At 48.1% G+C, this 25,678-nt stretch overlaps 1 protein-coding gene across 10 annotated transcripts in view; it reads left to right on the forward strand.

Moving 5' to 3' along the window:
* SIPA1L3 (signal induced proliferation associated 1 like 3) overlaps positions 1-25,678 on the forward strand; it is a 255,782-nt gene that overhangs the window by 146,305 nt on the left and 83,799 nt on the right. For all 10 annotated transcript variants that reach the window (XM_058280161.2, XM_058280160.2, XM_071209240.1 and 7 more), the window contains 5 exons: positions 6,200-6,388; positions 7,245-7,419; positions 11,032-11,135; positions 13,769-13,926; positions 20,420-20,996. In XM_058280161.2, coding sequence (XP_058136144.1) covers positions 6,200-6,388; positions 7,245-7,419; positions 11,032-11,135; positions 13,769-13,926; positions 20,420-20,996 — 1,203 coding nt within the window. The remainder of the gene's footprint in view (positions 1-6,199; positions 6,389-7,244; positions 7,420-11,031; positions 11,136-13,768; positions 13,927-20,419; positions 20,997-25,678) is intronic.

Raw genomic sequence — 25,678 nt, forward strand, 5'->3', positions numbered from 1 at the left:
AGGCCTCGGACTTATCCATTCCACAGAGAGTCACTCAGCACTACACCTGCCAGCTCTGGGCCAGACACTGAGAATACACAGAAGTGAATAGGGCAGCAAAGTTGCTGGTGGGTCGACGTTCTTATGGGGAGACAGACAAGGTACAAGATACATAAGTAAATTATACAGTGTTATGTGATAAAATGGAAAACGAAGCCAGGATAAGAGATAAGAAGTTGGAGGGCATGAGATTTTTGACAGAGTATCAAGGGGAGGTGTCACTGTGAAGGTGATGTTCAAGTAAAGACCTGAAGGTGAGGGAGGGAGCCAATGAGTTATCTAGTAAAAGAGCATTCCAGGCAGAGGAATGGCCAGTGCAAAGGTCCCGTGGCAGGACCATGTCTGATGCGTTGGAGACCTGGTATGAGTCTTAGTTCAGCTACTCAGCACCTCTGAAACCTTGGGCATGTGGCTTCCCCTCTCAGGGACTCAGTTACCCCTTGGAGTCCCAGTCTCACGGGACTGTGGTATGAGCTTGGTGAGGTTGCACATATGAAGTAGGCAGTGCTGTGCCTGGTACTTGGGGAGCATCCAGTGACATTAGCTATTGTCACACCCTAGACAGTTTGGAGAACGAGGGCCCACCCTGAGTCCAGTGAGGTTCATGCCCTCAACCAGACCTTTCTCTGCCCTCACACATGCAGGCCACACAGGCTCAGCCCCACGCCCACTGCCTTGCAGAGCTGTCCCATTGGCTCGCTCAGGCCTGAGGAGCCCTGCCGTCTAGAGTTGGAGAGAAGGGCAGTGACCAGCAAGGTCTGCTTCTCCCTTCCCAAGACCCTTCCTGTTGTGGAGGTGGAATGGAGGTGCACACAGCCTGAAAGTAGTAACAACAGTGATAACGATAATAGCTAACACTCGTAGCACATACATCTGCCAGGCACTGTCCTAAGCATTTCACATACCTTGACTCATTGAAGCCGCTCAACAATCTCATGAGGTGGGTCCCATTATTATCCCCTCTTCCTGATGAGATCACGGAGGCTCAGAGAAGTGAATCACTTGCCAGGTCCCATAGCATCAGGATGGGGACCCAGGCAGCCTGGCTCCCAAGCCCACACCTTCATCACCCCACCATGCTGCTTGTCTGCTTCAGTATGAATTCTGGGCTCTGCAGACAGACAGCCTGGGTTCACATCCGTGGCCGTGGGCAGATGGCTTTACCTCTCTGTGCCTTGGTTTCTTCTTCTGCTGTGACTGTCTCCTGGAGCAGTAGGCAAGATCTCTTGGACTGACGCAAGTAAAGTGCTCAGCACAAAGCTGGAGGGCAGCGATTGCTCTGAGCACCAGATGACAGCATGGTGGATGCTGCCCTTGTGGCCGTCAGTCTTTCCTGTAGCACCGAGGGCCATGCTGGGGAGCAGGGGTTGAACTCACAGACAGAGTCCACCCTTTCACTGTCCCCACACACATGCCTTGGGTGAAGCAGGCCCTTCCCCACCAGCTGGCTGGGCCGCCCCAGATGACCGCCCCCGTCCACTGAGCAGTCAGTCATGAGTAGGCCCCTTCTCCTGGCAGATGGGATACGAGCGTTGGCAGCGGCGAGCTTCATGCCGAGGATGGAACAGACTTGAGGCTGGGGTTTGGCGCTACATGCCTAAAATGTCAGCCTCTGGCCCTGCTGACAGTCTCACCCAGGAGACAGGTAGCCAAGGTCTGTCTGGCCTCGCCAGGCCCACTGGGTTCTCTTTGGCCCAGCAAATGTGAGCTTTTGGCAGGCCGTAGTTTTGTTAAGTTGGAAGTTGGGATTTTGATAAGCTTTATCAGTTTTTCTTTTTAATTTAAAAAGAAACAGGTGCTCATTGTTAAGCATATAAACAATGTATAAGGGTGTATAGTTAGAAAAAAAAAAATTGTAGTAAGTGCAAAAACAAGTATAAATGCCTCTATTGGGACCCAGTTTGTGTTTAGTAGGTACATCTGAAAGTACATACTTAAATAAAACAATATATACTGATACTTTTTTCTAATATAAAATATATGCTGATATAAACAAACTTTTTTGAGGAAAAATTAAATCATAGCATCCTATTTAAAACTAAAAAATGTAAACTTCGTATGTGACTTTGTGCATGTAATTTTGACATGTGTGTGCATGTGATGGCTAACACGTTGAGCCCCGCCATATACAAATTCAGCGCTAAGCACTATATGTGGATTATTTTATCGAGTCCTTTCAACCTTTGGAGGTAGACACTCTTATTATCCCCATTTTATAGACGAGGAAACAAGCACCAAGAAATCAAGCACACAGCTTGGGTTTGCACCCAGGCAGACTGACTCCGGGGTGATCTTTCTAGAAAAGTTCTTGATAGGTACACCCCCACACCTGGGCATAGAGAAAGGCAGAGAATGCATCTGGGTCAGAAGCAAGTGGAAAATCCCCTGTGCAAACAGGAAACTTCTTGCTTACATAGCACTGAATCCCTTTCATGGCTTATTTGATTTGTTACCCTCAGTAAGACGATGCCAGATGTCACTGGGGGTAAGATCATGTAAGGCCTCGCAGGCGAGATGGGACGCCGTCAGAGGGTTCTGAGCAGAGGAGAGACTTGACCTGACCCGAGCTGATAAGTGAAGAACGGTGTGGGGGGCCGGGGGGGCAGGAGCAAGGAGGCCAGTGAGGAGGCTGCTGGCTCAGTCCAGGTGGGTGATGACAGTGACAGGGCCTGGGTGGAAAGAGAAAGTGGCCAGCCATTGCGGCCTGCCACTGTTCCACTTCTCATCCCCCGTAGAGAAGGGAAATCTGGGAGCTTTTCAGGTACTGGGTCCTTGGTCAAGCCGTAAGAGCCAAAATGTGACCATAGGCCTCCTGCTTCTAGGTGGAAAGAAGTTTGAGAATTTCTGGTCCGTGCTGTCCTCGCCCCAGGAGAGGGCACTATGGGACAGTGTCGGTAGACGATGAAGCCACTGATCCTTCCTGGCTGTGTTATTAATTGAAACCTACAACCCCAGGGCCACACAGATGGGCAGGGCAAAGCATCCGGCATCATTGCTTTTCATGATTCATTTCAACACTACCCTGCTCATGATAAAAGAGAATTGTTTTGTGTATTAATTACCAGTGCCAGAACTGGGAACTCCCAACCATGAGATCATTCCATTCCTCCCACACCTGCCTTTGCCCGGGTCCTGTTTTTGGTGAGGGTGGGCCAAAAGCCTGGAGACAGTCATGACATGTTGTTTTTGCCTCTTCCTGTGTATGTTGACTTAGGGTGAGCATGTTTTTCCAGTTACATTGATCTTCCTTTAGTCTGTAAACCATAGCCCTCAGACTATTTTTGGTGCCTGAACAAGCCCCTCAGGTGGAGGATTTTTTTTCCTGGAGTGTTCCAGACCCCCTGCATGCCATCTTGGTGTACTGGAACAACCGTGCCTGGCCTGGGGCGCAGCATAGCCTGGCTGGTGGTCCTCAGAGCACTGTGGATAAGCATGTGCTTGTGTTGGCAAGGACATGAAGCAACCAGGGTTCTTGGATGGGGCTAGCAAGGTGAAAATTGGTACAACCACTTGGGAAACTGTTTGGCAGTTCAGTAAAATTAAAGATTTGCGTGCCTGATGACTGAGCAATTCCTCTCCTAGGTATAACCCGGAAAAAAAAAATGTGTGCATATGCACCAAGAGGTGCTTTTTTGAATGTTCATAGCAGCCTTGTTCACAGTTGTCAAACTTTGGAAGCAGTCCCAACGCTCATCTACAGTAGAAGGGATTAAATTCACAATAACATGGTCAGATTTCATATATGTAGCATTAAGAGAAAGAAGCCAGATACAAAAAGAGTACAAAATGCACGAAGCTCAAAAGGAGGCAGAAATAAATTATGGTTTTGGAAGTCAAGATAAGGTTACCTCTTTTTTTTTTTTAACCATATCCCAGGATTCTTTATTTAAGAGCAAAGTGATGAGTGGTGTGAGGATTAAAATCAAAAGCATATTGACCACCACCTTCCCTCCAGCCAGTTTCCCCAAAATTTCTCTGTCCCTTTTTGTTCCCAAAGCCTTCTTAGTGAATTTAGAACTTAATCACAAAAGCCCCCGATTACAAACCCCAGGGTCCCATTTCCCCAGCTCCTCCCTTTTCCTCCTCTCCCCAGCTCCTGGGAAACTCAGGCACCTTTGAATGATAGGAGAGCCCAGACTGGCAACCTGGAGAGTGGGGAAGGCTTCACCCTCTGGGAAGGGATAGGGAAGGTGGCGGGGAGGACATGAAGAACCTCCTGGGAGCTGGAAATGCTGTTTTCATGATGTGGGTGGTAATTTCCCAGGGGTTTACTTTGTGATTATTCCTTTAGCTGTGCCTTTTGTGTACTTTTCTCTATATGGATTATACATCATAGTTTAAACAAAAAAGAAAGAAAGAAAGAAAAAAATCATGGACTTTGGAGAAGTCAGGCCTGGGGTGTTTGGAATCCTGGTTCAACTACTTGTCATCTGTGTAACTATGGATAAGGTACCTAGCCTCTTTGGGCTTCAGTTCCTTCATCTTTAAGAGGGATAATAAAACCTCGTGTGACAGGACTTGCACATATAATTAGATAATTACTATATACCCAGAATAAAGTATGGCATCTATAAATGTGACCTGTTATTAAGGTTAATCAGTTGGAAATGACTTTAGCTGCAAAATAACCGAAAATCTGAGAAACCAGAGCTGGAACAAATAGAGGGGTATTTTAATTATCTAACAAGAAGTCCAGAAGTAGGCAGCCTCAGGGATTGACTTCTCCGGGATTTCATTGACTCCTTTCTCACGATCACAAGTTGGCTGCCACAGTCCCAAGCATCTCATACTCACACCAGCATCCCTAGCAAGAGGGAATGGGCAGGTAAAAAATAATTTTCCTTTAATCAGGGCGGAAAACTTGCCGCAGAAGTCCTCCCCAAGCGTAATTCCCCTCACATCTCATTGCCTAGAACTGGTCATGTTGCTTCTTGCTTACAGGGAATCCTTGGAAAGCAACATCTGGGAAAGGGGAATGAGATGACTGTGATTGGCTTTAACTAGAGTCTCAATCCTGGCTGTATCTCAGAATCACCTGAGAGATTAAAAGTGTGTATGTATGTATGTTTGTGTATGCCGGTACCCTATCCCAGATCAACAGAATCCGAATCAGTGGTGGTCTCTTTATCATTCATGAAATCAGGTTGAAAGACACTGGCACAGGTCAAGATCAAAGTGATTCTAATATTTGGGATAGGCAGGTCTTTTACATAAGAGCTTAGGATAACGTGTATCACATACCATATTTTATATCATAGTGTTATTGTAATAACAAGAACTCTCATCTGAGTGCTCACTTTCTCACGGCTCCTGTTTCATTCATTACATTTCTTATTACCTGACGTACCCATCTCCCCCACTAGAATGTCAGTTCCGTGAGGGTAGGGAACTTTATCCTGTTTGCTTTACCTAGAACAGGGCTGGCACATAGAAAGCACTCAGTCAGTATTGAGCAAATGAAGCAAGGAATGTCCCAGGTGTTCCGTCTATTGTCTCATTTAACCTTCCCAACGCTCCTTGGCATTATGCTATCACTGTACCCATTTCACAAAAGAAGAAACAAAGACTCAGAGATAAGAATTCCCTTGGTCACACTCAACATAACTAGGAAGTGGAAGTTTGAGTTTAGACTCAGAGCCAGGGTTTCTGACCCTAGAGCCCAGCCTTCTAAGGCTCATCTATTCTCTTTGGAAACGGGAAACCCCTGCCTCAGTGTCTAGGGCTGCCCTAACAAAGTACCACAGACAAGGCAGCTTAAAGCAACAAATTCATCATCTCACAGTTCTGGAGGCCAGAATTCCAAAATCAAGGTGTAAATGGGGCCCTGCTCCCGCATAATCCTTCCTGGCTGTGTGTAGCTTCTGTTATTTTCAGCCATTCTTGGCATTTCTCGGTTTGCTGATGCATCCCTCCACTCTTTGTTTCCATCTTCACATGGTCTCCTTCCCTGTGCCTGCCTGCTCTTCTTGTAAGGGCACTGGTCATCTTGAAGTGGGGCCCACCCCAGTTCAGTGTGATGTCATCTTAACATGAATACATCTGCAATGACCCCCTTACCAAAGAAGGTCACCATCAGAGCTATCTCTTGCATAACTTGACCCATAACATCCTCTAATCCCTTCCTGAGAGCTTCCTAACCTGCTCTTCTCACCTTGAACAGCTCATTACCCTGCGGGGCTCCCTTCTGGAGGATGCCACGCCCACAGCCACCAAGCATGGGACGGGGAGGGGCCTGCCCCCCAAGGATGCGCTGGAGTACATCATCCCGGAGCTCAACATCCACTGCCTGCGGCTGGCTCTCAACACTCCCAAAGTGACGGAACAGCTGCTGAAGCTCGACGAGCAGGGGGTGAGCTGGGCCTGGGGGTCGGGTGGGGGGCCCTATTCCTAGTTTTTTGGAAGGAACAGAAACCTACTTAAGCTAGTTTTAGAAATAGAGGACTCTATTATCAGATTCTTTATCATCAAATTCTAGGGGTGTGAAGAGCAGGAAAGTAACTGGGTCTTAGGAGGGAAATGGCCTGGGGATGAGAAAGCCACCAGGTCCCCCTTCTGTCCCGTTGCCCAACTCTGCTTTCTTCTTCCTTCACTGGCTCCCTCTCCTTATCTGGTCATGTGACAGACCATAACCCCTCCCCCTGTTCCCAGAGTTTTTATAATTATATCCCCCCAAAAAATTTTTTAATTAAAATTAAAAAATGGGGAGCCGATGTAGTTCGAGTGGTTGAGCACATGCTTCTCATGTACAAGGTCCTGGGTTCAATCCCCAGTAGCTCCTAAAACTGACAAATTTTAAAAAACAATAATAATTACATCCCCACACAGACACTGGTCCCAGGAAAGCCTCTGATTGGCCCACATTTAGCTCAGGGCTCCATCTGAAGTTGAGTCACCCACAACCAAGGAATCAGAAATACAGAAAGCAAACCTGGCTATTGGTGGTCCACCCCCTTTAAAATGTGTTGACTGTAAGCCCTGACCCTCACAGAGTCTCCTTTAGCAGAACCTCCACAGTCCCAGTCCACCTACAATGGAAGCTGGCCAAGAGAACAGTTCCTTCTTAGGGAGAAAGGGGACAAGAAGCATGAGGGAGAGGGACTACCGGGACCTACCCAGAATCTTCTTCTGTGCACTGCTGGCTGTGGCTCTGAACCACTGTGTGACTCGATGCCTCAGAAAGCCCCTTTGTTCCCTTGCCCCTGCAGCTCTGCCGGAAGCACAAGGTGGGCATCCTCTATTGCAAGGCTGGCCAGAGCTCCGAGGAGGAGATGTACAACAACGAGGAGGCAGGGCCAGCCTTTGAGGAGTTCCTCTCCCTGATCGGCGAGAAGGTCTGCCTGAAGGGGTTCACCAAGTATGCCGCCCAGCTGGACGTCAAGAGTAAGTACAGTGGCAGCCTGCCAGGGGGCAAGCGTTTAAAAACCTGGCAACACCAAGGTGAGGACATGGGGCAGTGGGGGCCTTCAGCCACCTCTGGTGGGAATGCACATGTGCAGCCACTCTGGAAAAGAGCCCAGCATATTCTCAGAAAGTTTGAAGAGACGCCAACTCCATGGCTCAGCAGCTGCACTCCATGCCAGGCCCTCTGAGAGCACATGTACACATGTGCCAGCAGAGGGCCGGGAAATTCCCAACAGCAGAAACCCGCTGCTCACCCAGTGCGCCCCGACACAGCCCTGGCCTGTTCACACAGTAGAGTAGGAAATGGCCACGACAGCGATGCACGGGATTGCAGGCTCCAGCCTGAGGAGTGCCCCCTGCCTCCTGTTGAGCAGAGATAGCCAGTCTCAGAGGAGCAGGGGCTGCCTGGTGCCTTTTACATAAAACAAGCCAAATAATACCTTGCTTGGGGTTTGTTTTTATATAGTAAAGCTCTGAAGAACCAGGGATCAGCTGGCACAATGTTCAGGATAGTGGTTCCCTCTGCGGAGAGCTGGCTATGACTGGGAAGTGATGCTCACATTAGAGAGGCGGTGGTGGTCTCTTTATTGAGGTGGGTGGGAGGTACAATGTACTGATTCTAGATTCCTTAAACACATATGTGCAAATACCCGCGTATCCACACGCATATGTCCATCTGATGAATAGAATTGAAATGTTTCGAGGTAAGTAGTGTGGAGGGTGGGGGTGCAGATAGATCACATCACAAGGATGTCACATGGCCGGGAGTGTCGGAGCTCCCTGGGGAGCAGATGGCTCATTGTCTTTGGGGGTGGGCTGTGGTTGGCTTAGTTGCTCAGGCTGGGGGTTGGAAAGCCCTCAGGTGGATCCCCGGCTCGGCCTCTTGCGCTTTGGCTTACCTCACTAAGCCTCAGTTTCCTCATCTGGAAAGTAGAGGCCTGGATGAGAAGACTGACTCAGAGAGATGAGCCCAGTGTTGAGCAGGCGCCTGAGGCTGTCACTGTCCCGTTCACCCCTCATCTAAAGAAGGCAGTAGGAGGAATAAGCCTATCATGCCATTTGCCACTCTTGTCATCTTGAGCAGGTGGCTTTGCCTTTTCCTTTCTCTGCCTCAGTTTCCTCCTGTGTAAAGTGAGGGCAATAATTGCACTTATCTCAGGAAAGGGTGAGAGTTGAACACGATGGTAAGCCCCCTGTACCAGGTCCGGCAGGCCTCTCCGATGCCTCAGCAGGCCTTGCAACATGACTGGCTCCTGGGAAGCCCTCAGCACATGTAAGCGCTGTTGTTCTGTTGCTACTGACGATGTTAATTCCTTCATCACTAAAGGAGCAGGACAGTCAGAAAAAGGAATAGCAGAATTATCTCCTTGCTCAGACAAATGTCTGTTCCAGAGACTCGTTCATCCTCCCCAAAATGAAGGTGGTAATCGTTCCCCTTCCTGTGTTGTTGCAAAGATCACCACAGCCCAGCACTCTTGAATGCCTAACCAAACTAGCACTCAAGTCAGTGTCAGCTGCTGCAGTGTGACTTCTTGGGAAGGACCTGGGAGAGCACAGTGCTAGCACAGGCAAGGATGACCACAGCTCTGGCAGCCGCCTGGTTGCCAGCTGGCTCCAGGCCTGGCTCTGCACCGGCCCATCGTGGCTTCAGTGTCACAGCTCATCTAGAGCATAGGTCCCCACAGGACAGAGACTGCTCCATCTGCTCTCCTGCTCTTTCTCCAATGCCTACCACAATTAAATAAAGCTGGGGAACCCAAATGCCCAAAAAGGCCAAGGAGTGGGCTTCCAAGGGACAATGAGATACCCTGCCATTCTATGGAGCATGGTTTGTGGGTTCATTCAGCAAAAACCTCCTGGGCCAGGCCCTGTGCACAGGCATTCCAGGCTCGACCCTCGCAGAGCTCACCAGCAACTGGCCACAAATGATTGAGTACAATTGATTACCGTTACCATGTCAGGAAGGAGCAGTTTAAGATGATACAGTCATGAATTATAGGAAACCTGACCTTGTAGGGGATGGGAAGACTTCCTTGAGACCTTGACATTCAATCTGAGAGGGATAAGTTGGAAAAAAACAGGCAAAGAAGATACAGGAAAAGTATTTGTGTTAGTCAGCCAAAGGGGTGCCGATGCAAAATACCAGAAATTGGTTGGTTTTTACAAAGGGTATTTATTTGGAGTAGGAGCTTACAGATACCAGGCCATAAAGCATAAGTTACTTCCCTCACTAAAGTCTGTTTGGAGCAAGATGGCTGCCGACATCTGTGAGTGTTCAGGCTTCCTGGGTTACTACAGTCCTGGGGCTTGCTTTACTCTGGCTTCAGGGTTCCTTCCTTCCTGGGGCTGGCTTCTCTTTCCTCTGGGTGCTGGCTTCCCGGGTCTTCAGCGTCAAACTCTAACATCAGAAATCTCCAACTCTGTTCTCCGCCATGCCTTTTATCCGTAAGTCCTTAATCATAACTCAGTCATGCCCAGGTACAGATCAGACTACAAGCATAATCCAATATTTCTATTCGAAATTCATCAATTATATCAAACTGCTACAGTATTCCAGGCAAAGTAAACACCACATGCAAAGACCCTGAGGTCCAAAAGCTATTGTCCAGGGAATTAATGTGGAAAATGAGGTTGGGGAGGCAGGAAAAGGTTCCACCATTCAGGGCTTTAGGGCTAAGTAACAGTTAGAGATTTGGGGTCTATTTCGTACAGGGAATTCAGAACCCTTAAGAGGCAGTATTAAATACAGTTAGGAAAGTGGACTCTGGAGCCCGATGACCTAGTGCCAGTCCAGATTCCAACACTCATAGTGGTGTGACCTTGGGAAAGTCACTCCATCTCTTGCCTCAGTTTCCCTTTCTGAGACATGGGACCAATAATACGGTCATAACACTTCTCCCAATTAGAGACAACCTCTCTCCTGAGTCATGATAACCATTTCTTTGCATTTCTTCATAATTTTGCTATCTAGATAGATATACATCCCTAAACAAGATCATTTGTTCTGTGTGCTTTTGAACTTAATGTGGATGGAACCATACAGTATGTGCTTTTTTTGTGTCTGGCATCTTTCACTCAACATTATATTTGTGGGATTCACCCATATTGTGCCTATAACTAATTCCTTTTCACAGCTATATAGTTTTCTGCCATACATGAAGATGGCACCATTGGTGTATCCATTCTTTTGACCGACACTTGAAGATTCTCATACCTATATCCTAGGGCACGTGTGTGGGATTTCTCTAGACCATGATCCTAGGAGAGGAACTACAGGTCATCAGTCAAGCCTATCTTTGGATTTAATAACTATTGCTAAAAAGTGATTTACCAGTTTACATACCTCACCAGCCACATAGAGTTCCAGTTATTCCACATTCTCACCAACTCTTAAATCTTTCAGGCTTTTCAATTTTTACCAATCTGATAAGGGTATAATGTAAGGATTCCTTTTTATCTAAATTTATTTAATTTTAAAGAATGGATTTAGGAAAAAAACATCAAGTTAAAAATGAGCACAGATGGCATGTGGGATATGGCAAAAACCCAGAGGTTTTAGAAATCTGGCACTAGCTGGTGTTTCCGTTTCAGCTGACTCCACGGGAACCCACTCCCTCTACACGACGTACCAGGACTACGAGATCATGTTCCACGTCTCCACGCTGCTCCCTTATACCCCCAACAACAGGCAGCAGGTCAGTGGTGCCTAGGGTGGGGGGCCCAAAATGAATTCCAGTTGATGCAGAGTTGAGCCCCAAGGCACCTTCTCCCCTACGAGCTGTGAGGTGGCTGCCTGCCAAGCGTTGGCTTTCCTGGTGCCATCCTGAGGGTCATGGGAAGGCCCCTGGCCTTGGAGAACCCGTCCTCACCACGGTCACTTCCCCGCGACATTGAGACTAGGCCAGCGAGTGTGATGTCTGTTTGGTGCCAGTGTTTCTTACTGTTCCTTGGCCACCCTGCTTGTCTCTAGCCACCCACCTCCCTTGAGGATCTCTTAAGTCATCAGGGATCCTAAGAGAAACAAGAGCGAGTCAGACAAGATTTTGGTTGCAAGTAACAGAAACTCAAACCCAAATTGACTTAAGCAAAACCTGGGAGGGTTAGGAAAGGGTTGGCTTTAGGAATGGCTGGATTCAGAGGTTCAAATGGTATTAGAAATCCTGTCCATTTCTCAACTCTGCTTTTCTCTGTAGCGGCTTTATTCGCAGGTCACGTCTCCCCCAAGTAGTGGCAAAGATGCCCCTTAGCAGCTCTGGACTCACATCCCACCAGCTTAGCCACCCTAGGGGAAAAAGATATTCCTTCCCGGTTGCTCCACAACAGTTTCAGGCCAGTCCAGAAATGGTCTGATTGGCTGAGACTGAGGCACTCACCTGTCCCTTAAGATCGTGGAGTGGGTCAGCTCACTACTGGCTGAACTCAAGTAGAAATTACATTGTTCCCATCTATACAAGTTACGCTGTTACACAAGTTTGGTCTTCGTGTAACTGTTAAGGTGTCTCAACTTGAAACATGGACACAGATGAGGGAGGTACCTTCCCAAAGGGGTTTGCCAGAAGAAAAGGAAAGGGTGTTAATGTTAAGCAGGCAAACCAGCAAGGGCCCACCGCAGAGGCTGCCAGGCAATGCAAGCCTGCTCCTGCCCCGGGCACCCCTTGAGGACTGTCCCGGGGAGCAACACTTCCTAATTTCCAGTTACCTAAAACCCTCCCAGATTGTTGGCACTTTGGGAAGTGTATGTTTTCTAGTTAGTACAGGTGACATAGTAGATTTTTGTGGGTCAAAAAATGGTTAAAACTTTGGTAATTTCATCAGGGTCACCTAAGAGCAAGCTGTTAAGAGTGGGTCTCTAGATTTAGACCTGAGTTTGAGTTCTTTCTTTGCCACTTCCTAGCTGTGTGACCTCAGGTAAATGACTTCACTTTTCTAGGCCTTGGGTCCTCCCTCTGTAAAGTGGCAGAACGATAGTGCCCGTCTCAGGGTTGTCGAGAAGGAGCGGCACACTCATGCCCAAAACCAGCGCGGAGAGCACAGTAGGAGCTGACTGTTCCCGGGTATTTGGAAAGCGTGGTGGGAAGAAGCCTGGGTTTGGGAGTCAGTCGGAAGTGAGTTAAAATCCTGGCTCTTTCCTCCATGGCAGTGTGACTTAGGGCCAGTCGTTTGACCTCCCTGAGTCTAAGTTTTCTCATCTGTGAAAGACAGCAAGACGCGTTAATGCCTCATAGGGTTGTTGTGAAGATTCAGTGAGATTGTGGGCATGAAATGCCTAGTACAGGGCCTGTCATGGTAAGTAGGCATTTCATCCAGAATTTTCACTTAATCCAGTTTAAAATACTAATCAAGAACTAACAGTTACATGAAGACTAAATTTGTGTACATAAAAACAGAACCATTTCGGCCAGGAAGCAAAATTGCCTTGAATATGCAGCCTATGAAGATAACCAAGTCCTCCTCAGAGACATGACAAGGAGCAGGGCAGAAGAAGGATGGAGGAGAGAGGACAGGGCTCCCTTCAAGCCCATCGCAGCCACTGCTGCTCCTTGCCCTCTTCCAGCTGGGCGCCCTGGGGAAGGGGCGGGCCTGGAACAGGCGCTGCCCCCTGCCCCTAGCCTGACTGTGTGCTGTCCCCTGAGCATGACTTTGAGCAAGTCAGAGGCCACCAGCTCATGGTCCCCTTCAGTAAATATTTATTGGGTACCTGCTGTGTATCAGGCACTGCTCTAGACACAAGGGTATTGTGGGCAGTGAATGAAAAATCCTTGTTCTCATAGCACTGACCTTTACTGAAAAGATACCAGAAACTAAAGGAAGAGAGGAAAAGTCACTGTATGCAGGGTGTTGTAAATGCTAAGTTATGGGGGCAGAAGGGCAAGGGTAGGAAGTGTTAGGTGAGGGGCTGGGATCTTGGCTAAGTGAAGGTAGCTATTTCAGCAAAGACCTAAAGGAGCGAGGAAGAGAACTATGTGGGCATCTGGAGGGAACAGCTGCTGCAAGGCCCTGAGGGAGCTGTGTTTCAGGCGGGTCTGGGGAGCAGCAGGAGCCAGCAAGGCTGGAGAGAGGGAATGGGGGCAGTGAGAGGAGTTGTCAGAGGTGTGACAGGGCCCTCTGGGCAGAGGTGGGGACTCTGTCCTTCCCCTGAGTGAAATGGCACCACAGGGGGGCTCTGAGCAGGGGAGGGCCACCACCTGACTCAGGTGTTCACAGGTTCCCTCTAGCTGCGCAGGGGTGTCGTGAGAGGGCGGGACAAGGGAGAAGTGGGGAGGCTGCTGCAGTGGCCCAGGTGGGGCCCCTCCAGCCGACCCCTGACACTCTCCTTTCCGCCCACCAGCTACTGAGGAAGCGGCACATAGGAAACGACATCGTGACCGTCATCTTCCAGGAGCCTGGAGCGCTCCCCTTCACCCCCAAGAACATCCGTTCCCACTTTCAGCATGTCTTCATCATTGTCCGCGTCCACAACCCCTGCTCTGACAACGTCTGCTACAGGTAGGTGCTTCCACACGTGCCTGGTGAGACGAGCCAGGGGCTTCTCCCCCACCGCCACGCGCGCCCCAGCAGTCGCGACAGAGCGGATTTCCAGCCTCCAGGCACGGGGCAGAACGCAGGCAGCAGGCCGGCAGGCTCCTGCACTTCTCGTTAGTGCCTCAGTAGGTGACTTCAAGCCACATATCCCGCCCCCCGCTAAGAGAGAGATTGCCAACCAGAAAAGGGCTTGTCTTCCTAATTTTGATAAAGAAACCATCAGGGATTTCTCTTTGCCTGGAATCTTTGGATTGCAAGTGACAGAAAACCCACCTCCAACTATCTTAAGACAAAAAAGCAATTGTATGTATTGGCTCACAAAACTGACAAGTTCAAGCATAGCTCAGCTTTCCTGTAGGTTGCCTCATTTTCTAGCAGCTCTAAGCTTATCTTCTACCAGCTGCAAACCCAACAAAAAGCATTTCTTTCCGAAGAGGTGCAGCAGAAGCCCCAGAATTGAGACTCATTGACCTGACTGGAGTCACGTGCTATCCTGGAGCCCGAACAACGGGTTAGGCCTCAGGCAACAGACCACAGACCTCAGGCCTATGGAGAACTTCCCTGGGGAGAACCAGAAGCTGAGAAGGATGGAGGCAGGGCAGGCAAGACCTACCAGTGGTGTCCCCTCCGGATATAGAGGAGGGGTTTTCAGTTCACACATGGACGAGTAACACAGGCCTCCATCCCCCTGAGGAAACGATTCTCACCTAGGGAAGCAGGTGGCCCCCAAATGTGCACGGGGTGGGAGGACAGCTGGCCCCCAAATGTGCACGGGGTGGGAGGACAGAGCGTGTGGGCCTTTAAAACCATCTGATCAATGACATGACTCAGGCCAAGCTCAGCACTAGTCCTGAAACAGCACATCAGTCTCTCTGGTGAAAGGTCTAAAATAGCCTCTTTTTTATTTTCTGAAATTAGTTTGAAATTCAAAAGATACAAAACGATATGCAGATAAAGTCCCCCTCCCACCGCTGAGTGCCAACCACGTGGTTGCCCTCGCAGAGGCAGTCACTCTTACTTTCTTGTGTGCCTGATAGATTACACACATCAGTATACATCTAACTATTCCATTTCTGCTTTTTAATACAAATGGCAGCACATCAGACACACTGTCCTGCACCCTGCTTTCTTTATGCATCACAGTCTGTCTTGGAGATCATTCCATATCAGTGCATAAATTGCCTTTTCATTCACTATGACTGTAATATTCCTTCTTACGGATGCATCCTAATTTCCCCCACCCCTATTAATGGGCACTTGAGTTGTTTTATGTCACCCCACCACCATAATTAACCTTTTTTTTAAAGATTTATTTATTTAATTTCCCCCTCTCCCCTGGTTGTCTGTTCTTGGTGTCTATTTGTTGCGTCTTGTTTCTTTGTCTGCTTTTTGTTTCTTTGTCCGCTTCTGTTGTCGTCAGCGGCACAGGAAGTGTGGGCGGCGCCATTCCTGGGCAGGCTGCTCTTTCTTTTCACGCTGGGCGGCTTTCCTCACGGGCGCACTCCTTGCGCATGGGGCTCCCCCACGCGGGGGACACCCTTGCGTGGCACGGCACTCCTTGTGCGCATCAGCGCTGCGCATGGCCAGCTCCACACGGGTCAAGGAGGCCCGGGGTTTGAACCGCGGACCTCCCATATGGTAGACGGACGCCCTAACCGCTGGGCCAAAGTCCGTTTCCCAATAATTAACCTTATAAACTTCCAGTGTACACATGTCCAAGAAGGCAGCTACAGGAGATGTCAAAAGATATGTGCGCTGGGAAGTCTGATGGAACTGCTACATTCCACCAGTTTCTTCTCTCACCTCGCCTAATAGGAGAAGCTTCCCCAGCCTGCACAGGGAGGATTTGGAGGGGTTTCCAGCACACAGTGCTCACTGTTAAGAACCACTGTGCTGAATGTGTTGCCCAGGCCTAAGACCCACTCATCCCCTGCCCATTTGTTTCCAAGACATTCGGTGGCAGCTGCAGAGCTCCTGTGCCCCTGGGCTCTGTGTGGGCCTGAGGACACCAGGACAATGCCAGGGTTTACAGGTGTGTCGTTCCTTGGCAGCTGATGAGGAGAGATGGCAGTGTGCTCGCTTTTGTGCTCTCTCTCTCTCTCTCTTTCTTTCTCCCTCTCTTTCTCTCACACACACAAACACACACACACACACGAAAAGGAGGCAGTCTTCTGTAGTGCACCCCAGGGAGTTTGAGTGGGGTTGAAGAGGCCTCCCCTGGGCTATGGCCACAACCTTGCAGCCAGTCTCCCGCATTCCTTTCTTTTCCCTTCTCATTCCTTCCTGGCCAGCCTCTGCATGGCCTCCAGGGTGATCACTTTTTCTGGTGAACAGCTCTTTCCAATTTCTTACCATTTAACTTCAAATATTTTATTATGCAATATTTTAAACATTTTGAAAAGTACAGAAAATAAGATAACAGACACCCGTGTGCTTGCCACCAGATTTAACAGATGTTAACATTTTGCCATATTTACTTCAGTGTTCTCTTTTTTATTTTTTAAGAAAGAAAATGTTAGAGCCACACCAAAGCTGTTCCCTCACCGCCCTGCGTCCCCCTCCCTCTCCTGTGGGAGCTCTTCCACAGAACCCAGGCCCCAACCTGCCCGAGACCGAGCCTGAGCTCTGGCCCCTCCCTCCTTGTGACCTCCCACCACCCCAGTGAATTCCTCCTTGTCCTTCAAGACAGATCTCAGACTTGCCTCTGATATCCTCCTTGGGTGACTCACCCCCTCCCCCTCTTGGCTGCCAGACTCGTTTCTGTCACTGTGAAAACGACTTCTTGAGTGGCCGTGGCCTCACGGATGGTAACTCTGTGTCATATTCACCTTTATATATCTATCACGACACACTGCTTGGCATAGGCTGAGCCTTGAAAACAGTTTTGCTGTCCAGACAGATGCCTGGCCCAAACATAGAAGGCACTGAATCACTGAATAAATAATTGTGGGTGTTCTGGAAACAGTTTCTGAGCTCCAGTGGTCAGGTGACCTTGAGGTCATACCGTCTTCTGGTTGTGTGACGGAGTCATCCTCCTTTCTGGTTTCCAGTGTGCTGCTTCTCAGTGGCACACCCGCCTCTCTGCAGCCTGTGGATCCTTCAAACCCAGGCCCTCCTGCCGGGGAAGTGAGGGACCAGCTGCTCTGATCGCACAGAAAATTTCAGCGATTTACAATTTCATGGTTCTTAAAATCATGAATCAGGGCTATGGGAAAAGCCTAAATCTGTCACTGCAGGCAGCCAAGCACTGAATGAAGAAAATTGCAAGGCGATTCACATATGTGAAGCACAGTCTGAACTCACTGCTAACTAGAACTGAGGTGTTGCTGAGGTCATCTCATCCATCCCCCTGCCTGGGGATAAACCCATGCCCACAAGATTTCCCACAGAAGGAAACCTGCCCAGTTTGTATGGCCTTTGAAGAATTGTTCCACCCAAAAATGCCTTTTTCTGTCAAATCCATACTCATTATATATACATGGGTAGAAATATGTTTCTTCCTGGTCTGTTCAATTTAATTATTGCTTCTGTCAATATTGAACACCTTTGCTGGTGGCAGGGTGATACCTGCCCATGTGACACTCCGAGGCATGGAGAAGTATCACTGGACGAGGCACAGCAGAGATGGGAGAGGGCGTCTGGCCTGATCACCTGGGTCACGCAGGAGCCAACCACAGGGATCTGTGCAGAGTGCCAGTCTGATTGTCACACTGTGCTAATACCCGCCTCCATCAGGGACCCAGCAAGGAGCAGATGGCCCCCTCAAGGATTTAGCTGAAGGGAACTAACCAACAAACTATTAACAGAGGAGTGGGTAGGTTAAGGGAAGGTAAGGCACTTGGGGACTAGCAACAGGAAGGAGCTGTCATCCCACCCTTAGACTTGATGGGACAGGATGGGGGAGTGGTTTCTGGAAGCTGTTGGGTACTGTAACCCTGGGAGAGGGGCCGACCAACAGGAGCTGTGGCTGTGTGCGAAGGACCACCCCTGCTGTTACAGCCAGCAGGGAGGTGTGAAGAGAAATTAAGCCTCTAACCTCTCTTCAGCCTTCCCAAATATTGCTGAGTTCAAACTTAACTGGAAGCTGGTGGGCACGGGACCCCAAGTGGTACAGTCCATAAAGACCCCCTTCCCGGGACTGAGCAGGGCAGAGAACGGGGGAGACTGGGTCTGGGGAATAGAGGTGAAGAGCCAGCCCAAGTCACTAACTGGTTCCTTGCCCTTACAAGAAGGGTGAACATTGCTCACACACCCTCAGAGGCCCCGGGTAGACTGGTTCCTGGTGTCCTTTCCAGCCTCCTGCCCCCTCACCACTCCCAGCTCTTTAGGCTCTGGCCACTCTGGCCTCATCTCACCCCATGCACGCTCTCTCCTCGGTGGGCTGCAGTGTGGGCCGTGTCTTCAGCCCAGAGTGCTCCCCCCTCAGTTCCACGCCTGGTTCCTTCTCATCCTTCCTGTTTCAGCTTATCTGTCACTTCCTTAGAGAGGCCCTCCAGATCCCCTGTGTCCCGATCAGGTCCTTCTATTATTCTGTCATAACACCCCTATTCGTCTTCTTTGTACTTACACATTAACTCGTGAGTGCTTCTGTTTAGTTTGTCTCTCCTCCTAGACTGGAAGCCCTGGAAGGGCAGAGACTGCTCTATCACCAGGGCCCAAGACAGTGGGTGTCCCAGAAATACTTGTCAGACACATGGGGGGCTGTTGTACCCTCTCCCTCGTTAAGATGAGTGTGCAGGAAAGTCAAAACCTGAACAAGTATTTTATTATGTTTGAGTTTCATGGAATATGTTTTAATGAAGATTTTCATTATTTTAAAAATTACCCTACTGTAATAAGAGAAATAGTAGAACATTTCTCAATACCATACTCACAAACTGAGGTTTTTGTGGAGGATGGATACACTTCGTAAACGTATTGCTCCATCATTGACATCAACTGATGCTGCCTTTTAAATCATCACGATGTAATCAGCATAACTCCTAGTGTCTCCATAGCCCCTTTAAAAACTTCTTTTGGGGAGCCAGTGTAGCTCAGTGCTTGAACGCCAGCTTATATCAGGTCCTGGGTTCATTCCCTGGTACCTCCTTAAAAAAAATGCCTTCTTTCAGTGAGGGCCATGGTCCCCTGCCTGCAGGTGAATATTCTGGCAAATGCCTTGGCCTTTCCAGCTCACTTTTAGGAATTGTCTGCCCTATAGCCACTGAGTCTCAACATGATTTGGTCATTAAATTCCAAGACATTAGTCAAATCTCCAAACTTGATCTCTCAGCAAATCTCCTCCCCCTTCCCAGTTCAGGGTTTCCTCTACCGGGAAGCCTGCGGCGTTAGGAAGCATGGTTGACTTCTGTTTCTCCACCTACTCTCCTTTTCCCAACCCTGCAAACTGCCAGGTTCTGTCTGATCCCACGTTGGAGCACGGGAAGGAAAAGAGTGGGAAGGAGGGCGCTTCTGGGGCTCCCTGCCTGGCCTCTCAGACTCGCAGGCCAGAAGCAGACCCTCGTCTCCTCCCTGCTGTACGGGTCACTTGGGATGTCCCTACTCGGGGTAGGGAGAGGGTGGAGCTCATGCCCCAGCTTTCTCCAAAGATTTCCTCTGCCAGATCTTCCCTTTCTCTCTCGTTTGTGTGGTGCAAGAGAGAGTTTAAGAATTGGGGGGGGGGGGGGGGTTTAAATCATTTTCTTTGTACATTCTCACCCAATTGCTGCGTGATTTCTTTCATTTTGATATCTCTGGAAAAACTGAACCAGGAGGTATCCTTTTATAACTTCCTGTTCAATGAGTTTTTAAAATAACCGTTGTTGGAGTCATCTACAAAATGTGTTAGACAGTGTTACACAAGTGATTGAAACTAAAGCATATAAATGTTTGATTTCCTACAATAATACTGCAAAACAAACCACCCCAAAACTCAGGAGCTCACAGACAGAAACATTTCTTTCTGGTTCATACATCTGCAGGTCTTCTGGGATTCAGCTGGGTTTGGCTTCAGACCACAGGCAGCGCCCAGGCCTGTTCCATGTGTCTCTTTCCTGCTAGTCTCTGGGCCTGTTCGCCTCGTAGCAAGCCCAGCAAGCGTATTTCTAGCCAGTCACATAACCAGGCCAAGATCAGTGTGATGGGGATGTACACACCTATAAAGGAAAGAGTAATTTTTGCTAGACTATAATCCACCACACAGTCTATGTATGTAAAAAGAGACTAGCTGAAGTTGAACAATACTAGGAGAATTCTTCAAATGTCTGTGGCTCTTCAACCATATACTTTATAGGGAATAAAAATGTATGTATATGCCCTAAGATGTTTTTAAGCTTCAAATCTAGTTAGCCAGCAACTTACTAATTAGATGTAGACTTCCGTCCTTAAAAAGGAAACTTTTATTTCTGACAGTATGTGTTCTTTCTAAAGATAATCTTAAGTGCTTTTCTCCCGTCTGAACGATTTTTTCCCTCCCCAGTATGGCTGTGACCCGATCCAAAGATGCTCCTCCTTTTGGCCCCCCCATCCCTAGTGGAACTACATTCCGCAAATCTGATGTCTTTAGAGACTTTTTGCTGGCCAAGGTAATTAATGCTGAGAACGCTGCACACAAATCCGACAAATTCCATACCATGGCCACCAGGACCCGCCAGGAGTACCTCAAGGACCTGGCTGAAAACTGTGTCTCCAACACACCCATTGACTCCACTGGCAAGTTCAACCTCATCTCCCTGACCTCCAAGAAGAAGGAGAAAACGAAAGCTCGGGCAGGCGCTGAGCAGCACAGCACAGGGGCCATTGCCTGGAGGGTGGCAGCTCAGGACTATGCCCAGGGGATCGAAATCGACTGCATTTTGGGAATTTCAAATGAGTTTGTGGTGCTCCTGGACCTACGCACCAAGGAGGTGGTATTCAACTGCTACTGCGGGGACGTCATTGGCTGGACCCCAGATTCCACCACCCTCAAGATCTTCTATGGACGAGGGGACCACATCTTTCTACAGGCCACAGAAGGTTCTGTGGAAGACATAAGAGAAATCGTCCAGAGACTGAAGGTAAGGGACGGAGCTCAGCAGTGGTGTGGTGGCTCACGTGGTTTGGCCGAGGCCTGAGGGATCACTGCAATACCTTCCCTAGTCTATGCAGTTAGGGTGAGATATGGCCCCAAGAGAATCAGAATTGTCATGTATAGGCTCGGAGTCTGGGGGATCCTGCACACTGGATTCTTTCTGGGGAGGGTTTGGGCAGGGATCTGAGGCTCTTCATGCCATCACCTTGGGAGGATAAAAAGATATTAACTCTAGAAGCTAAGAGAAATGTAAGATCAAACCTATATTAAAAATGGCGGGGAGTGGATGTGGCTCAAGCTGTTGAGTGCCTGCTTCCCACATGGGAAGTCCTGGGTTTGGTCCCAGTGCCTCCTTAAAACTGAAAAACAGTAAACAGGCAAAAAAACAGGGGAGCCAATGTGACTCAGTGGTTGAACGCTGGCTTGGCACATAGGACGTCCAGGGTTCATCCCCCGCCCCAGTACCTGAAAAAAAAAGTGAAAGGATACTTCCTAGAAGAATTAAAATAGAATGGAAAAATTCCAGACCATTAAAGGATAAAGCATAGGCCAGGGAGAAAAAAATATAAGAAAGCATGATTTTCAGCTCTTAGCCCCACTTGGTCAGCCAAGACTTGGCCCTACCTACCACTGTAGGCCCCAGACCTGCTGTGCAAATACCTCAGGACAAAAGCATTTTATACTAATTCCAATTGGAGACCTTGAAAAGGGAAAGTCCTAATTCTGTTTTTTAAATATCACTTTCTATAGATATATGCGGTTACCAAAAAGGCAATAAATTTGCCCTTAAGATTTGTGCATTTCATTGTCTGTTGCTTTCAGAAATAAGATAGATTAATGGATAGAGGGATGGACAGATGAATAGATGTATGATAAGACAAGTAGAGTAAAATAATAATGGTAGAATCCAAATAGTATACAGGTATTTGCTATAAAATTCTTTCAACTTGGCTGTAAATTTCCAAATGTTCATAATAAAATGTGGGGAGAAAAATCAATGTTTAACTTTACAGAAAAGTACACAAAACTGCCTTTAATTTTCAAACAACTCTTCACATGAACCATGGACAATTCCAATGCTGCTTCATAGGCACATGAAGTTGTAATGACTATGTTTGTATAAATTTGTCATTGTTAGTTATTTTGTACATATTTATAAAACTTCATGTGTCCATGTTTGGTGTTTACATAACACATGAGCAAATTTGTTATTTTGGGGGAAAACAAGAAAGCATGATAAAACAAAATTATATGGCAGGAATACCTTCCACATTAGAAATCACAATAAATGTGAATGGTTTAACTTCCCTGTTAAAAACAAAGATTCATAAAATTCGTATGCTAAACTTATCTTAGACAGTTCAGGCTTAGACTGTTGGCCAAAGCAAGAGTGGCAATTGGTTTCAAGACAGATGATAACTGAGTTGGTAATGGCTGCCTTAAACATTGTGTTGAGTAGACAGGCCACATCTGAGCTCCATGAGAAGTAACACTGTGGTCTGAGATTAACTCTGTTTCAGGTTTGGCAGAGCAGCATGTCATATGCATGCTAAAAAGAGACTGTGTAACATAATAGTTAAGACCATGAGTTCTAGAACCAGAAGGCCTGGCTTCAAATCCTGGCTCTACAACTTACCAGCTTTGTGTCTTTGAGCAAGTGACTTCACTGCTCTGTGATTCAGTTTCCTCTTCTGAAAAATGGGAACAGTAATCATCTGACCTCATATGAAAGTCTAAGGAATTGGATGTGTCATGTTGCCCAGAAAGCTTGCCTGGCCAGGTGGACCGTGACTTCTAGGCGCCACTGTTGCTGGTGGCTGTCTTCTGGGCCTCTGCACTCTCCTTTTAAGTTCAGGTTGGATTGGTAAAGCCCTTTTTCACGTCACATTAATAGCTAGTGTTTAGATTTCCCACTAGTATGTGAGCTCCACAAACCAGGGCCTTAATCTGTTTTTGTTTTTGTTTTTGTTTTCTTAATCTGTTTTGCTCACTTGCTTATCCCATATACATAGATCAGGGCTGGCACATAGTAGAATACTGATGAGTTGGTTGGTTGAATGGATTTATTGCACTAAGATTTTCTATGCTTGATTTTACATAATTCTCACACCCACCCTATGAAGTGTAGATACTCTTCTTATCCCCACTTGACCGATAAGGAAATTGAGGCTCAGAGAGGTAGAGTTACTCACATAAGGTCACACAACTAGTAGGTGGCAGAGCTGGGTAGGAGTTGAGGTTTTTCTGACTCCATAAACCTATTTGTGCCCAAACTTGAGACTAGTATCTGCTTAGTCAGCATCTCCCCCCCAGGTGCTCAGTAGACCACTGAAACATAACATGTCCAAAGGCAAATATCTGGTTTTCCTCCCCATTCCTCCCAGAGTTTTCCTTTCTAAGTAAAGGACACCTCCATCATCCCATTTGTCAAGGGCAAAAGCCTTGGCATTGGCATCAACCTCGGCTCTTCTCTTTCCCTCATACCCACATCCAATCTGTCAGCAAGGCTTGTCAGCTCTACCTTCAAAAATTAGGCAGACTCCAACTACTTCTCCCCTTTCCACAGCCCAGCCTCCCCTGAGCTGCCGTTCTCTCTCCCGGGCTCTTGTAGCCTCTGCGCTAGTCTCCCTTGCCTCCACCTTCGGTCTTTTCACAGCATGGTAGTCAGAGGCATCTGATCACATCACTACTCTGCTCACTCTAGGTATAAATCAGTCCCTCAGGGGCCCATGAGGCCCTGCCTGACCTGGCTCCCAGCTGGCCTCTCTGCCCTCGTCTTTCCATCACCCTCTCTGCCCCAGCCACACAGACCTCTGCTGTTTCCAGAGTATGTTAGGCATGCATCCAGCCTCACAGCCTTTGCAATGCCTGTGCTTTCTCACTAGCACACTCTTTCCCCCAGATCCCCTCCTCTCATAGAGGGCTTTGGTCAAATGTCACCTTATCATGAGGCCTTATTATCTAAAATTGCAGCACACCCCCCCCCAGCTGGCCCTGAGCTTTACCCTACTTTACTACCATCTGACATATACTTAGATATTTGTTCACTGCCATGTCTCCAGCGTCTAGGCCAGCATCTGGCACATTGTAGACTCTCAAGAGAATGTTTATTGAATGAGCAAATGCATGGGTGTGATTCTGTGGTGATAACAAGAGTGAACGTTGTGGGGGCTAGCCATGTGAGCCCAGTGAGAGATGTGCCATTATCATCCCTCCTTTATGGATGAGGAAACTGAGGCCCAGAAGTGAAGTGACTTACCCAGGCCCCAGAGTGAATTAGGGATCCAGGTTCTTAAGCATTAGGCTTTCTAACCTTCCCAAATTCTGTTGTTCAAGCAGCAACCGTGCCGGCAGTGTGCCAGGTGGCACATTTTACCCACATCCTCTCTGTGCCCCTCCATCCTATGCCCACACCCAGGCACATTCCCACCTGCCCCTTCCCCCCATCTCAGTGCCTCTAAACTCACTGAGGAGCCAGCGGCCTAGGACGGAAACGATGATGTAAGGCATCTCCTGGGAAGGGACAGACCCATCATAAACCTCGTGACAGTGAGCTCTTTGTGAAGTCCTCAGCGGTGAGAAACCCACCCCTCCCCTCACGGAGCGAGGGTTTAGACCCAGCCAATCTGAACCAGCCCCATCACTTCATTATTACTGCATCTAGCCTCATGATGTGCCTGGCCCCGGGCTGGGCAGTGCAGGGACACAGCAGTGACCGTCAGGGGCCCAGGCCCTGCCGTCGGGGCAGCCCCCAACCAAGGCACATCTTGAATAAGGGATTGCAAAGAGGTTAGAACAGGGGTGTGGAGAATGCCAGGAGGACCTATCACAGGGACCTAAACTAGGTGAGGAGAAGGTCTCAGACCCACAGGTTGGATACAGCCTCCAGACATGTTTTTTTTAAATGTGCTTTTATAATTAGTCACCAACGTTTACTGCTTGGAAGCTTTCCTATGAAAGCTTCCTGGCTTCTCTTGAAATAAATCGGGGGATCTGGCTACTCAGGGCCCACAGCTGCACAGGACAGCAGTCAGCTGAAGTGGGGTGGTCAGTGCCATCTTTAGATGGGGTTCGGATGTGCTAGTTGGGAGAATGTGGCTGGATGACATAGCACTGGGAAGCTCACTCTCTCTCACGCTAACAGATCCAAAATTTTGCTTTCTCTATTTGGTCTCATGAGATGTTCCTTATGCCATATGGCCCTGCCAGAAGCTTGTAAAATCAGGGATGGTTCTCTTTTCTGGCTGGAGCTTGCTTTGATTCTTTATAAAAGCAAAGGGGATGCTAAGTGAAAGAAGCCAGACACAGAAGGCCACATAGTGTATGATTTCATTTATACGAAATATCCAAAAGAGGCAAATTCATAGGAACAGAAAGTCAATTAGAGGTTGCCAGGGGCTTGGGGAAGGGAATGGAAAGTGATTGCTTAATGAATACAGGTTTTCTTTTCGGAGTGATAAAAATGTTCAGGAACTAGATAACGGTGATGATTGCACAACATTGTGAATGTACTAAGTGCCCCTGAATCATATACTTTAAAATGGTGACATAGTTATATGCATTTTATTACAATTTTTAAAAATTTAAAAAAGCAAAGAGGATCAGAATTTTAGGACACTAAGAGACAGAACAGCCAAAGAGGACTTCTGTTTTCTCTCTGTTCCCTAC

This window comes from Dasypus novemcinctus, chromosome 18 (genome assembly GCF_030445035.2).
Source record: "Dasypus novemcinctus isolate mDasNov1 chromosome 18, mDasNov1.1.hap2, whole genome shotgun sequence".
NCBI lineage: Eukaryota > Metazoa > Chordata > Mammalia > Cingulata > Dasypodidae > Dasypus > Dasypus novemcinctus.